The 16,413-nt window shown below is 41.0% G+C and overlaps 1 protein-coding gene across 5 annotated transcripts in view; it reads right to left on the reverse strand.

Annotated features, from left to right (window-relative positions):
* Positions 1-6,151: 6,151 nt before the first annotated feature.
* The window catches only part of GCGR (glucagon receptor), a 28,391-nt gene continuing 18,129 nt past the window's right edge, over positions 6,152-16,413 (reverse strand). For all 5 annotated transcript variants that reach the window (XM_016430716.2, XM_001379711.4, XM_007482858.3 and 2 more), the window contains 4 exons: positions 11,318-11,406; positions 9,730-9,868; positions 9,504-9,545; positions 6,152-8,053 (listed from right to left, as the gene is read on the reverse strand). In XM_016430716.2, coding sequence (XP_016286202.1) covers positions 7,754-8,053; positions 9,504-9,545; positions 9,730-9,868; positions 11,318-11,406 — 570 coding nt within the window. In that variant the 3' untranslated portion in view covers positions 6,152-7,753. The remainder of the gene's footprint in view (positions 8,054-9,503; positions 9,546-9,729; positions 9,869-11,317; positions 11,407-16,413) is intronic.

Raw genomic sequence — 16,413 nt, forward strand, 5'->3', positions numbered from 1 at the left:
CTGACATCTTTTGGTCTTCTCCACAAGAATAGTATGAGATAGATACTTTATCAAAGCCCTTGATACAATCCAGGTAAACTTTATCCATAGCATATTCTTCATCTATCAGCTTAGTAATGCTGCCAAAAAGGGAAATAGGAATGGTTTAGTATGAACTATTCTCAATGAAGCCATGATGGTTCTTTCCATTGTTTCTCTCTCTAGAGCTTTCCCAGCTGCCTTTAAAAAAACCTCTTACTTTCTGTCTTAGTGTATTGTTTCTAGGACAGAAGAGTGCTAGGCAATGGGGGGTTAAGTGACTTTCTCAGTCACACATCTAGGAAGTATTTGAAGTCACATTGCGGTCACCTCCCATCCCTAGTCCTGGCTCGGAATCCACTAAGTCACCTAACTGCCCCCTGCCCTCAGCTCTCTCTTAAATGAACTATTTTAGAATTTTTCCAGGATTGAAATCAAGTCCAAGGGCTTATAATTTGCATATTTTATTTACTTTCCTTTTTTTCCAAACACTGGGACATTTGCCCTTTTCTGATCTTAGAGTACCGCTTTCCCTTCTCATGTTTTCTCAAATATCAATGACAATGGCTTAACAATCATGTCTTCCCATTATCTCAGCATCCAAAGTTGTCTATCTGGGTGTCTTGAATTCATCAAGGCTAACTAGCTACTTTCTTTACTATCTCCTGACTTATCCTGGGTATCAACTCTTCCTTGGCTATTTCTAGTCTGCCATTTCCAAGATGAAGAATTTTCCTTGGGAGAGAAATAGAAGCAAAAAATTAGAAAGAAGTAGCTGTTCTTTCTGGTTATTATCTTCCCATCCAACCCAGTCCTATTCCTTCTGTGATCCTTCTCCTTTTCCAACATGGATTAAAAATACCCTTTTATTTTGACCTTGGCTTATTTTGCTAATCTCAGCTCATTTTGAGCATTAGCACTCCAGACACTATTTTTACAAGACTGTACTATGTGATTACATTTCTATTTTGCTAGCTGCCTTTGCTTCCATCTTCTGTATAAGCTAAGTCGGTTAGTGACCTTCCTGTGAATCTACATAAGTTTCTTCAGACAACTTCTGTTTCTCCTCTTCAATGGGATTATTAGGTAGGATTGCTGCTTTAGAGATAGAAGGAACTTCATTTAGTCCAGCTCATTTTTACTTTTATTTTATTTACTCGTCACTCAATATTCTTCTCTGCAAGCTAGAAATGCAACAGTCACTCACAAACCCCATCCCATTACTGATAGTGTTTTTTTAATTTACTAACCCACATCTTCTGTCTTAGCATCAATTCCAAGACAGATGAGCATCAAGGGCTAAGCAATTGGAGTTAAGTGACTTGCCCAGGGCCACATAGATGGGAAGTGTCTGAGGTGAGATTTGAACCCAGATCCTCCCATTCCAGGTCATGGGCTATGCTAGTTAGCTGCCCTGAAAATTTTTTTTAAAATTTAGGGTGAATATTAGACTATGCCCAACTTTTCTTCTTCTGCGTCACAAACTCTTCAAGGGAGTGGTCATTTCTGTGCAGAATTCCCATCATTTCTATCCTGTCAAATAGTTCCTTCTATTTGGTAAAAACCATATTGAGTATGGAATTTCCTCTTGTTGGTTCCTCCAACTTTTGAAGAATAAAATTAACACTGAGGCAAGTCAAGATATTTTTAGCTGCTCTGCTTTTTTGGAAAGAATTTTACCAGATGTCTGGATTAAACACAGTAAGCCTTTATTAAGAATTTATGCAGGGGCAACTAGGTGGATTGAGAGCCAGGCCTAAAGATGGGAGGTCCTGAGTTAAAATCTAGCCTCAGACACTTCCTAGCTGTGCGGCCCTGGACAAGTCACTTAACCCCCATTGTCTAGCCCTTGCCATTCTTTTGCCTTGGAACCAATAAACAATATTGATTCTAAGATGGAAGGGAAGGGTTAAAAAAAAAAGAACCTAGTATTCTTTGTATATTGGTGCTAAGCCTCAGGGCTGCAAAGATCAAGTAGAAAGTGCCCACTTCCTCTTCCTCTTCCATTCTGTGGAGGAAACAACCCATGCATGCATAATCTATACACAGTAAATGCAAGTTAAGTTCATTGGGGAGGCATAAGCAGCTGGATCAGAAAAGACCTTATCTAGGAGGTGGCACTTGACTTGAACTTTGTAGGAAGCTTGAGATTTTAAGAGGCAATGATGAGAAGGAAGTGTGTCCTCCCTATGGACAGCAGACAGTGAAAACGAAGGGAGATGAGAAGTAGAATGTTGTGATATAAGAAACAGCAAGGATACCAATTTGCCTAAAGAGAAGAGTATATGAAGAAGAAAGCTAATTTGGAACGAGGCTGTGAAAGACTTTCATTGCCAAATGGAGGAGTAGGTATTTGTTCTTAGAGGCAATAGGGAGCCATTGAAGATTTTTGAGCAGGAGAATGTCCCAGTTAGACCTAAGCTCTAGGACTGTTATCTTGGCAACCATGTGAAGGATGTCTTGGAGAGAAGAGAACAGTTAAGAGGTGATTGAATTAATCCAGATATGAGGTGATATGAGGAGTACCTTGAATGGTATTGTAGTGGCATCAGTGAGTAGGAAAAAGTGGAACAAGGTGAGGGTGAGTTGTGAAAGTAGAATTAAGAAAACTTGGCAAGACTAGACAATTAAAAAATAAGATGAAACAAAAGGTTTTGAGGATGACTAATGCTGCCAAACTGAAGAACTCAAAGGATGGTGGTGCCCTCATCAGAAACAGAGAAACTATTAAAAGGGGGAAAGATAATGTGATTTGTTTTAGACACGTTGAATTTGTAATGCTTATTTTTATTTTTTTAAAACCCTTACCTTCTGTTTTAGATACTAAATATCACTTTCAAAGCAAAAGAGTGGCAAGGGCTAGGCAAGGAGGATTAAGTGATTTGCCCAGGATCACACAGGTAAGAAGTGTCTGAAGCCAAATTTGAATCCAAGACCTCCCATCTCCAAGCCTGGCTCTCTAGCCATCTAGCTGTCCTAGGACAATAGGGAGTTGATGATGAAAAACTGGAACTCAGGAGAGAGATCAGGGCTGGATATATTGATCTGGGAATACTTTTTACAGAGATGATAATTAAATCCATAAGTGCTAGTGAAATCATGGAGGAAGAAAGTGTGTGCAGTCCTAAGAGAATTCAGCCTAATAAATGCAGTCTATTTCCATTAGAAATCCTTCTATGACATGTCATCTATTTATCCAAGTAAATGTACATATAGAAATACATTCTACACATGTGTATATATATATATATATATCCACATAGATAGCTATAAAGAGAGAGAGACAGAGAATTGTTGCTAGTAGGCAAAGGGTATCCCTCTATCCCTCTTCTATAAATCTTCACTCAAAAGTAGGGTATATTAGAAAAGGAGAAATTCTTATGTAATGCCTAGAAATAGTCCAAAAAGAGATCCATGTGACATACATGGTAATGCATACCTCTATTTCTGCATCCTGGCTCTTTCTACCCGAAGCAACTTATTTTTGATATATCTGGGGCTTAAAAATTCACTTTGGTTTATTAATCTTTCTTTGCTTATAATATTTCTTATAAATCAACTTAATCTGTTTTAATAATAAAATTGCAAAGTAAACCCAAAGTGTTTGTGACCTCCAGTTGGAATTCACTATTTTATCACTTCCCCATGTAATATTGACAAGAGGTGTGTCTCTAACTTCTTCCTTCCTTCCTTTCTTCCTTCCTTCCATCCTTCATTTCTTTTTAAAACCTCTGTTTTCTGTCTTAGAATCAATACTAAGTATCTGTTCCAAGGCAGAAGAGCTATAAGGACTAGACAATTAGAATTAAATGACTTGCTTAGGGTTGCACAAGAAGGAAGGGGGCAGGGAACAGTCTTTCATCTTTTAAGTCTATTTTTTAAAACCTTTACCTTGTCTTAGAATCAATGCTGTGTACTGGTTCCAAGGCAGAAGAGCTACTGGTAAGGACTACATAAGTGGGGTTAAATGACTTGCCCAGTCATATGGCAAGTGCCTGAGGTCAGATTTGAACCTAGGACCTCCCATCTTCAGGTCTGACTCTCAATCCACTGAGCCACCTCACTGCCCTATGTTTTCTGTCCAGACTCACACATTTCCCCCCTCCCCTGCCCAATTTCCATCTTTGCCACTATCATTAATTACACAAGAGGTGTTAGTAGCTACCATTTTTCTTTATGTGCAAGAGAAATAGATGATAGCAATGAAAAAGCAGAGTAAGAGAGAGAGGTACAGTTACTGTTATATGAGAAGCCAAACAAGTCAAGTCAAGAGGCATTTTTAAGCACACGCTATGTGCCATGCACTGGGCTAAGTGCTGGGAATATGAAGAAGGGCCAAACAGTCCCTGCTCTCAAGGAGATCACAGTCTAATGGAGGAGACAGCTTGCAAGTAATTATGTGCAAACAAGACAAATAGGGGATCAATTGGAGATAATCTCAGGGGGAAAGCACTAGCATTAACAGGGATCAGGAAAGGCTTATTTTAGAGGAAACTTGAAAAAAGTCAGAAGGTGGTAATGAGCAGGGAGAGAATTCCATGGAGTCAAGAGCTGGATTATAAGGAGAGGAACAAGAGGTCAGTGTCACCAGAATTTTGAGGAGGGGAGGGGAGTGAAGGACTTTAAAAGGCAAACAGGATCTTCTTTTGGTTCTTGGAGTTAAATAGAGGGGTGATATGGTCCTCCCTGCACTTTAGGAAGATTAATTTGACAGATGAGTGGAAAATGGGATGGAGAGGGAAAGCCTTCCACTCCAGGCTATACTGCTAGCCAGAGCAAGAATCAAGTTTTTCTGCTTGTTTCCTTCATAGGAAGAGGGGAAGGCAAAAATACTCAGAAAATTCATTCAATAAATTAATAGTTTGGTTCTTCCCCATTAGACTGTTTGAGTCACAGAGGAAAGAGATCGTCTCTGAGGGTCTTGGGGTTAGCTCAACCACCATAGTCCCAAAATCCCAGAAATTCACTTATTGGCCAAAGCAGCAAGTCCCTGGTATCAGTCTCTGCAGGAGCAAATCAGGGTGCCCAAAGTGGACCCTCTAAGCAGATCTGTCATTTTCTGAATATTTTTTTTTTTACTTTTTTGAACTCTTACCTTTGGTCTTAGATTCAATACTGAGTATCAGTTCCAAGGCAGAAGACTAGCAAGGACCAGGCAACTGGGGATAAGTGACTTTCCCAGGGTCACACAGCTAGGAAGTGTCTGAGGTCAGATTTGAACCCAGGGCTTCATCTCTGGACCTGGCTCTCAAGTCACTGAGTTCTACTCACCCCAAACAATGATCCCTTAATTGCCAAAACCAATTGCCTTTTCTCAATCCTCCTCATTCTTGATTTCTTTGTAGTCTTTGACATTATTGATCACCTTCTTGATATTTTCTTTGGGCTTTCATGACACTGCTTTCTCCTGATTCTCCTTTATGTCTGATCATTCCTTTGTCCCTTTTGCTGGATCTTTATTTTTGTAGTATCTATTAACTATGTCCCTCAAAGCTCTGTCTTGGGTCCTCTTCTCCCTCTATATTATTTAATTTATAATCTCATACCCTTCCATTATTTCAATTGTCATTTCTATACAAATGACCCTCATCTCTATTTGTTTAGGCCTAACCTATAGCTTTATATCTCCAATTGCCTTTTAGATATCTCAAACATCCCCAGGCCTGGCTTTTAATCCCCTGAGCCACCTCCCTGCCCCTCATCTCTGGATATTTCTAAGCATTGGAATATCTGTTTGGTATATCCTTGGAATATCCTTGAAGACCTTCATATCTCCATCCGGCGTCTTTGGTCCACAGAATCCCTCCATCTTTAATATTTCTCTTTCTAGGCTCCTCAGCTCCAGCTTTACAGAAAGGGCACTAAGTACTAGCCAGGAACCACAGAGCTGATACCACTTCCCTGCCACTACACTTGTTTCTCTTTTTCCCCAATGGCTCAGGCTATTGAGTGAAACTTGGCATGGACTCCTACTGTCAGCCTCTGCCTTCCTCTCCTGGGCTTGGGTACTGTTACATTGATACCCACCTGACTTTAGCCTGGAATAGAGTGTGAGTGTTCTTCTTTCCATCTTAAATTACCCTCCCTTGTCCTCCTTCCACCCTCACCCCTAGGAAAGCAAGGAAAGTGTAGATCAGAAAGAACTATGGGAGTTATTTATTTTGCAGCATACACAAACCCACATGCATGCAGGAGCGTACACATGAGGCAACATACATACACATAAACACACACAGACATCATACACAATGTATTGACTGCCCCCTCCTCCCCCCACCCCTGCCATCCCTCCTTCACCATGACTCTGATCCCTAATGCTCATTGGAATCTGGGCTTTCTTCTCCTTGTATGGATGCAGGGTTTATCTGCCAACTACTTCACCCCAGTTGACTGGTCCATATTCTCTGCCCAACTGGGTAGAGATCAATTGGATGGTTCCTGGGATCTAGGACAGAGTTTGACATGGCATCAAGGAAGGAGGAAGAAAAGCAGATAAGGGAATTGGTCTTTCACAGACTTAATCACAGAAAAAGTGCCAATATTGAACTAGTTGCACATTTTTGGCCACGCCAGGCAATCCCTTTATGAGGTACAAATTATGAGGTCCTTTGAACACATCAGAAAGGAAGCAACATGATAGTATGAAGAATTATAGGCCACAACGCTGGGTGACCTTTAGAAATCAGTTCATTGAGGACAATTTTGTATTGAAGAAGGCCCCATTTTCTGAAGGGACCAGTAGAAAACTCATGAAGCTGGAAAAAGGTAAGTTGCATGAAGTCATGCAGAGCTGGGGAGAATGCAAATACAGGCAGAGGTGCTGACCATGAAGAAAGGGGCTAGAACTCTGGGCAAGATGTAGGTCAGGACTGAACCCTCTAAATTCCCAGTCCTCTCCTCTCACCAACACCCATGCCATGGCCATAATCCCATAGCCTCTTGAGCTCTCTCACAGGAGCCTGGGCCTTTTTTTCACTGGGTACCTGAGAAAAGTCTGTTTACCTTTCTTTCAAAAAAAATTTATTTTATCTTTATAAAGACAATTTAAATGTTAATCACCTTAATCATGTTATTTTTGATACTACCTCTCAGAATGGAGAAGGAATATTTATACTAGAAAACCCATCTGTGCAACAAGTCAGTAGTTGTTGGGGTGAGGAAGAAAAAAGAATGGCTTAATAGCCCTGATCACATCATCCTTAACCCTGCTTAATGGATCCAACAATGTTGGTCCCCATTTTCTCTGCTCCCTCAGGCAGGGAAGACAGTGAGAGCCACAGAAAGTGTAGATGGCACTGTTTAGTACTCAGTTAGGGGAGCGGGGACCACTCTGCTTCCCTTCTCCCATCATACCTCACCCTCTCTGCCAGGCTTCTCTCAACCTTAGACAATGATCTCAAGGTTCCAGGTTGCAGATTCTAGACTCTTAATTTATAGAAATGCCAAAGCTGAAGAGATCACCTAATCCAACTCTGTTTACAGATGTAGAAAATAAAATTCAGAGTGGGGAAAATACTTGCCTACGGTCATACAGCTAACCTGAGTGGTCTTCCCACAGCACCATGTTGCCTCCAAGTCTTTTGGGTAAGGTCCCCTTTCTTTACCTGGGTTCCCTTGATTTTCTAGGTTTTGGATGCCAGTATTCTCTTTCTCCTGACCTGCCACTCCGGCTTCCAGGTTCAAGGTTCTGTGGTCCAGTTTCTGGGTCCAGAAACCCTTCCCTCACATAGAAGGCTCAGAAGTTGCTCTCAGCCACCCCTGGGAAGGTATAGCAGTGGGTTCCCTCACCCTCAGTGCCTGGATCACCAGGGCTGGCCTCAGTCTTCTCAAGGTAGGAGTTTCGGTTTAGAGCATTTGCTTGACTGCATCCTGCCCCATTGCTGGTGCTGCTACAGCTTACCAGCTGACGCTTTTCACCAGGGCAGGTGGAGCCAGGGCGACCAGTGCTCATGTGGCTGCATGTGTGGCGATGCTCCTCTTCCAGGGCTCTCCCGAGCTGCCAACGGTGCCAGCTTTTCAGCAGCTCCCCCTGAACCTGTCGGCCAGGGATTGGGCACATTCACACATGTACTCAGAGGTAGCAACATGTTATATATCACAAAATGGGGCTGAGCAAGGATAATCCCAGTAGGGATATATGAATGGACACATTGACATGGATTCATTGGAATAAAAGTTTGTTTAGAGGAGTACAGCTGAGGGACAGCCAGGTGACTCTGTGGATAGAGAACCATGCTCCGAGGTGAGAGGTCCTGGGTTCAAATCTGGCCTGAAAGATTTCCTAGTTGTTACCCTGAGCAACTTACCCCTCCATTGCCTAGCCTTTACCTCTCTTCTGCCTTGGAACTAACACTTAATATTGATTCCAAGACAGAGAGTAAGTATTAAAAAAAAAAGATGAAGATCACAGTTGGTATAGGCAAAAGGAGGAATGGGAAGAGGAGGGTAGAGTAAGCCAGAGTTGAAATCTTATTTTTTATTATATATATATATAATTTATATATTTAGAATGATAAATATATATATTATAAGCATATTATATTATAATATAGTATCATATAATATAGCATGGTATACTATAGTATACTATATCCCATATTATATTATACTATATTATGCCATATATTATACTAGATAATATAAATACTATACTGTTAATATTATACTATACTATATCATATATTCACATTATTATATATACATATTATTATTATTATTATTTTTAAACCCTTACCTTCCATCTTGGAGTCAATACTGTGTATTGGCTTCAAGGCAGGAGAGTGGTAAGGGTAAGGCAATGGGGGTTAAGTGACTTGCCCAGGGTCACACAGTTAGGAAGTGTCTGAGGCCAGATTTTAACCTAGGACTTCCCATCTCTAGGCCTGGCTCTCCATCCACTGAGCTACCCAGCTGCCCCCAAGATTATTATTTTTTAAAGCCTTGTCTTCCAAGGAAGCAATACTAAGTGTTGGTTCCAAGGTAGAAGAGAGGTAAGGGCTAGACAATTGGGGTTAAGCCCAGGGTCACACAGTTTGGACCCAGGACCTCCCATCTCTAGGCCTGGCTCTTTATCCAATGAACCACCCAGCTACCCTAGAACTGGGATCTTATGGAAAGCCATTGCATGTTAGAGAGAAGAGATGGCAAGAACACTGGTCAGGCAACCAAGGGACCTGCGTTCTAGGTCTGGCTCTGTCATTTTAACCACTTTAATAAGTCCCTTTTCCTCTCCAGGCTCTATTTCTTCCTCAGGCCAAGGGGCCTAGGCTGAGGCTCCATCCATCTCTCATGGGCTGTGTCTTCAGAGCCACTTGAACATGAAAGGCTTGAACTGGTAAAGAGTAGAGCCAGCACCCAGACTGTGGGTGGGTCACCCAAGCTGGTGCTCAGCTTTATGGCTCCTAACACATCGGGGTGACTATAGACACTTAGACTGGGAAAACCTAGAATGGGGAAGGTCTCCAGGGGGACACAGTCACACTTACCTCCTTGTTGACAAAGCAATAGAGAATGGCCACCAGCATGCCCTACAGTAGAAGAGAAAGCCAAATCAGGGGAGAAAGAGGCACTACCCACATGCCCCATTGCCCCAGGCATAGATTCTCTGGAGAAAGGGACCCTAGCAGGGGTAGGGGAGCATCGGTCCTGAAATTGGACTTGGTTCTCATGGTTGGGGACATTAGGGCTCTGAGTGTCTAGAGGCATATTCACCTGGAATGAGCTGAGAAAGAGGTCAAAGAAGAGCTTGATGGAGCGCAGGGTGCCCTGGGCATGCTCATCTGTCACGAAAGCAAACACCACCTCATGGATGCCCAGAAGAGGGATCAGTGTCAGCGTCGACTTGGCCAGCCTGCCACAAGGGGTACTAAGCAGTCACTGCCAGGATGTAGCTGCAGCTGCACCCTGGGGACACTGGTGTAGAATGGGGCATGCAGAAAAGATCTAGGAGTCCCTCTGCAAGTGGGATTTCAAAGGCCAAGCCGTCCTGGACCTCTCCACCTCCCCACGACATCCCTACTCGGTGTCCTCATCTTAGGGTTGTCTGAATGCTTTCTGGAGGCATTAATAAGTCACCTTTTGCCCTGGTCTCACCACCTACTGCCTTGGGCACCTACTCTCTGAAACTCAAAGTGCTACATAAATGTATGTAAGGTGGTAGTTGAGAAGTTGAGTGGCGTAGTAAATAAGGGGCAGCTAGATGGTCTGGAATCAGAAAGACTTATCTTTCTGAATTAAAAATCTGGCCTCAGATACTCATTAGCTGTGTGATCGTGGGCAAGTCAATTGATCGTGTTTGCCTCAGTTTCCTCATTTGTCAAATGAGCTGGAGAAGAAATGTCAAACCACTCTAGTATCTTTGCCAAGGAAACTCCAAATAAGGACCAGCTAGGCGGCACAGTGGATAGAGCACCAAGCCTATAGTCAGGAGGACCTTAGTCCAAAGTTGGCTTCAGACACTTCCTAGCTGTGACTCCACGCAAGTCACTTTACCCCAATTACCTAGCTCTTACCATTTTTCTGTCTTAGAATCAATACTTAGTATCAACAAGGCGAGGGTTAAAAAAAATGAGATCATGAAGAGTTGGAATTGACTGAACAAATAGTATCTTTTATAACTTGTCTCTAGTATAACTATTATAAATAGTATATCCAGTGTAACTTGCCTTGACACCACAAAGATCTGGGTTCTTGAACTTGAGATCTCCCTTGTACACATGCTGGCTGTATGACTGTGGGCAAATTACTTCTCAGTGACCCAGACCAGTGGCATCCAATTCAAATAGAATAGGGACCAACAATCCAAAAACAAGGATCCCAAAGGGCCACTTAAGAGTAACTTAAAATGAGATATTATCTGTTTTACAGATTATTTTATATTTATATTCAATATTACTGTGAATACATAAATATTAATAATATTAAATATCAATGTAATAAGGCTATATTTATATTATTTTATTCATTTTGTTACTTATTTCTCAATTACATTTTTATGGGCCACATTGCTTCAAATTTGACATCTCTGCCCTCTAAGATTATAAATTGTAGAGAAGGTTGGCCGGCATTGATTGAAGGAGTTTTCTTATTCTAGAAATGAAAGCAATGGTCTAGACCCTGTCCCTATCATCCTATCATCATTCTAGTCATTGCCATTTTTTTTAACTCTTACCTTCCGTTTTAGAATCAACGCTATATATGGGTTCTAAGGCAGAAGAGTGGTAAGGAGGGGGTGACTCCAGTAAGTCTTCATATCTCCACCCACATACTCACATATACCCACACTCCTCCAGCCACCCACCGAAACTTGTAGTCGGTGTATCGCATCTGGTGGGCCTGAAGTTTGGAGACCAGGATCTGGATGATGCGGATGAAGATGAAGAAGTTGATCTGCAGAGAAGGGCAGCAGTGACTCAGAGAGGGAAAGTGAGCTAACCCCCATTCCCATCCTGAAACTTGTAAGATTCTGCAAGTCAGACGAGACATCTGGTAGATTCACTACAGTGGATGGAGCCCCAGTCCCAGAGCCAAGAACAGCTGAATTCAAATTGGACTCCAGACACTCTCTAGCTGTGTGACCATAGGCAAATCACTTAACTCTGTTTGCTTAGCCCTTTCCCTTCTTAGAGATGTTACTAAGACAGAAAGTAAGAGTTAAAAAAAAATCAATCTTATTCTGCACAGCTAGGTGGCCAGGCCTGGAGTAGGGAAGACCTGGGTTCAAATGGGACCTCAGACGATGACCAAAGTATTGTGTGACCTTGGGCAAGGCCCTGAACATCTGTTTGCCTCATTTTTCTTGCTTACCTTGCAGGATTGTACTGAGGATAGAATGAGGTAATATTTGTAATAAGCATTTAGCAAAGAGTCTGGCTCTCTATGTTTCCCTTGTAAAATAATCATGGTTTTCTAATTTGATAGCAACTCCCTGCTTACTCAAGCCCATGGTTAGTCTGGGCCTTGTGGACCTCTCCCCTTACCAGGTACTGCCTTAATCAGAACAGACTTCCCATCTAGAATACCAGAATAGCATAAGGAACATTGGATTGCTTGTTTTTCATTTAAATTTTTATCTCTAAAGGGTTTGGTTAGCATTTCTGACCATTCAGCTTAGCTTCCAAATCTTCCATGTAGTCTCTGATGTAAGTTATTGCCATTCTGCTCATATCATTATAATTATTATTTTTAAAACTGTTGCCTTCTTTTTTAATTAAAATTTTTGATTATAGAAATAATTTCAATAATTGCTTTCTGAAATTTTGTAACTCAGATTCTCCCTCTCTTTACCCTGATGTGGTAGTCTCATATAGGTTAGACCCGTGCTTTCATGCAATACATATTTCCATATTCCCTATGTCATGCCTGAAGACACAGATCACACATGCAAATAAAAAACTCATGAAGGAAATAAAGTGAAGGATGGTGAGCTTTGATCTGCAATCAAATCTCAACAGTTCCTTCTTTGGCTGTGGCTTTTTTTTTTTATCACGAGTCCTTTGGTGTTATCTTAGGCCCCTGTTTTGCTGATCATAGTGTGTGTAGATTAAATGCTACTGGTTGCTACATTCAAAAAGATGACAATGGGAGGTGGTAAAGGAGATTGGCAAAGGTATTCATAAAACAGCTTATGTGCCGGTTCAAAAGTAATCTTCTTTGATTGATGGAGGATGGCTATTTTGGATAAATGGAAGAACAACTTGTGTTTCTTTATGATTGGTGCTTTAGACAGTCTTCTAATCCTATCCTGCCTAATTCCTTGCCTCATGGGGATTGTTAGAAGAACTACTGAAAACCTGTAGTTGGTTGTTATGAGGAGATATTCCAGTAACACTGTGAGAAGAACATCTTAAAAAGAAAAGGGAGGGATCGTGTGAGGAGAAAAGAATTAATTTGTTCTTCTCAGGGTGGACTTCCATCCTAGACCCCATGGAATGAAAGGAATGAAAGCCTGTTTAGGGTTTCAGAAAAAGCCTTCAAAGACATTTCATTATTGCCACAGGCTCAGTGAAGTGGGAGGCCTCTTATCTCAAGGAAGAAAACTATTAGACTATCCTACCTCCTTATCTCCTCTCAGGAGCCCTTCCTGAGGGCATGACCATCCTTCCCCATCCCCCCCCCCACCCCCAGTGGAAGCTCATGATGAAGCTCATGCTATGGAACTTGTTTTCTAATTCACACCTAGATTGTAAATTCAGGCTCCAGAACATGGGGTATCAGACAGAGAGGGGTGGGGGTCTTGCATCAAGAATCTATAAAATGTTTGTATCTGCACTCATGCCATAGGTCATCCCTTTTCTCATGGGGAAGAATAAAGGCTGCATCTTATACTATCTACTCTCTGACTGCAGGTTTATCATTATAATTTGGATGGGTGGTCATTTTATTTCATTCCACTCAATAGTAAAACTCTTACTTTCTGACTTCGTATCAAGTCTAAGATAGAAGACTGGCAAGGGCTAGGCAATTGTGGTTAAGTGACTTGCCTAGGAAGTGTCTGAGGCCAGATTTAAACCCAGGATCTTGTGACTTCAGATCTGGAGCTCTATCCACTGAGCCACCTAACTGCCCTGTGCTCATATTATTTTAAGAAGACTGAGATCCTGTCTTTATCTCTCCATATAATATTTGTCATGGTGTTTTCACATAGAGCCAATACATGGCGTCATTGGCCCAATGACCAACCAAGTAACCTGAAAAGCAACTGAATGACTGGCAAATTGATTGTTGGTCACAGGATTGGACTAATGAAATATGAGGAACTAAAAGGGGGGAGATCACTGATATTTGTATAAATGATAGTTTCTTTATAGTTCATATTTGAACTTAAACTAATCAGCTGACTGACTTCCTAGTAAACCAACAAATTGACTACTTGGCTAACCAAACTGACTGACTGCATCAAATAATCAATCAACCAATAAACATTTAATAAATGTTGAGGATACAAAAAAGAGAAAAAAGATGGTTCTTCTCTTCAAAGAACTAACAATCTAATGAGGAAGATAACAGGCAAATAAACATATTCAAGAGAAATTATATACAAGAGAAATAAGAGTAATTAATAGAAATAAATTAACAGTAATTAAGAAAGGGCAGGCATTGAAGTCAAGAGGGATTGGAGAAGGCATCTAGTAAAAGAAAGGATTTTAATTGGCACTTAAAGGAAGCTAGGGAGGTCAGTAGGCAGAACAGAGGAGAGAGAGTGTTCCAGGCATGGGGACAGCCTGGAGCTGAGAGATATAGTATCTTGTTTAGTATCTTGTGTAACACCTAGGAAACCAGTGTCACTGAATCAACAAGTATTTGTAGGAGAGTGAAGTGAAAGAAGACTAGAATGGCAGATGTGGGGGTGGGAGAGGCAGATTTTGAAGAGCTTTGAATGCCAAACAGAAAATTTTGTATTTGATTCTGGAAATGAGGGAGCCAATGTGGCTGAACTTGCACTTTAGGAAATCACTTTGGGGACTGAATGGAGCATGCATTGGAGTAGAGAGAAACTTGAGGCAGACAGAGCCACCAGGAGCCTATTGCCACAGTCCAGGCATGAGGCAATGAGGACCTGCACTGGAGGGGTGACAGTGTCACAGAAGGAAAGGGAGTGTAGTCAAGGTATTTTGCAAAGGTAAAATCAACAAGTCTTGTTAATAAATTGAATGTGGTGGGTGGGGGGTGGGGGAGAGGGTGGGGAGAGATAGACCAAATGGTCAGCTACCTTTGACTAAGTGCCTCAGTGAGCAACTAACCAAATGACATCATGAACAAAGAAGCAGCTGATCAGCCATAAATGGATTGTTGCTAACAAGGAATGAAGAGGGTAAGACAGTAGGAAGTATAAAATGGGTCTCTTTGAAATATACAACTGAAATGATAAAAGCGGGGGGACTGCATGTGTATGTATATTATTAGTAAGGGCTTCTTCATAGCTTATATTTGAGCTTAAACTAAGCTGGCTGGCTGACAGATGAACCAACCAAACTAATGGACTGAACTGTCAAACAATTGGCTGGATGCCTGGTCAGCCAACTGATGGACCAACCAATTGACCTGCTAGTTCACTTGACTGACCAATTGACTAGTTGACTAAACAATCAAATGATAAGTTAACCACCTGACCAACTAAATGGCTAACCATTTGACAATGTAACCAAATAATCATCTGAATGATTGGCCAAATGACTGTTTGGACAATCAGTAACTTATTTTTTAAATGTTTTTTCAATTACACACAGAAATAATTTTTGACAATTGTTATCTGACATACAGAAATTCAGATTCAGTCCCTTCCTTTCTTTCTCCCTTTCCTCTCCACAAGGTAGTAAATAGTCTGATACAGGTTATACGAGGGCTGTCCTATAACATAGACTGGCTAATTGCCAAAGATCATATGTGATTCAGAGCCAATATGTGTGTGATTCAGATGGTAAGCATTATCAAGCTCAGACAAGATCAGTTGGTAATGTGTAGTCGTAAAGTGCTTCATATAGAAATAGGACCTTTGAAGATAAGAAGAATATGAATAGTGTAAGGGGAAGCATAAGATTGGGGAAGAGCATAAAAAAACTGTAGAGAATGAACATGAGGAATTTGAACTTTAATCTGTAAAACAGGGAGCGACTTTTTGTAGTGACAAAGAATTGGAAACTGAGAGGGTGTCCATCAGTTGGGAATGGCTGAACAATTTGTTGTATATGGAATGTATATGGTTGTAATGGAATACCACTGAGCCATTCCAATGAGCAGGATGAGTTCAGGAAAACCTGGAAAGACTTGTATAAACTGATAAAAACTGAAGTGAGCAGAAGCAGAAGCAGAAGCAGAAGAATAGAATAATAATAGAATAATAAAATAATAGAAATATTATATGATGATCAGCTGTGAAGGACTAAACTATCAGCAAAACCAGGTACTAACATAACTCCAATGGACTCATGATAAATGCTCTCTGTAGCCAAAGAAGGAAATGTTGGAATCTGATTACAGATCAAAGCACACCACCTTTCACTTTATTTCCTTCATGAGTTTTTATTGTATGTGTGATATGAATTTTCTGTCAAGGCATGAGAAATATTGAAATATGTATTGCATGAAAGTACTAGTGTAGCCTATATCAGACTATTTACCACCTTGTTGGGGGAAGGGGAAGGAGAGAGGGAGAGCATCTGAATCCTAAAATGTCAGAAAACAATTGTCAAAGATGTTCTATGTGTAATTAAAAAAATAAAATAAAGTTTCCAAAAAAATGGGAAGCAAGTGTGGGTCTTGAGTAGGAATGTGTTATGCAAAAATAACTGTTAAATTTGGGATTGGGTAAGGATGAAAAATGGAGATGAGAGGATAGTAGTGGGAAGATCAGTCAGGACAGGAGTCATATCAATAGTCCAGGAATGAGACAAAATC

This window comes from Monodelphis domestica, chromosome 2, assembly GCF_027887165.1.
Source record: "Monodelphis domestica isolate mMonDom1 chromosome 2, mMonDom1.pri, whole genome shotgun sequence".
NCBI classification, from domain to species: domain Eukaryota; kingdom Metazoa; phylum Chordata; class Mammalia; order Didelphimorphia; family Didelphidae; genus Monodelphis; species Monodelphis domestica.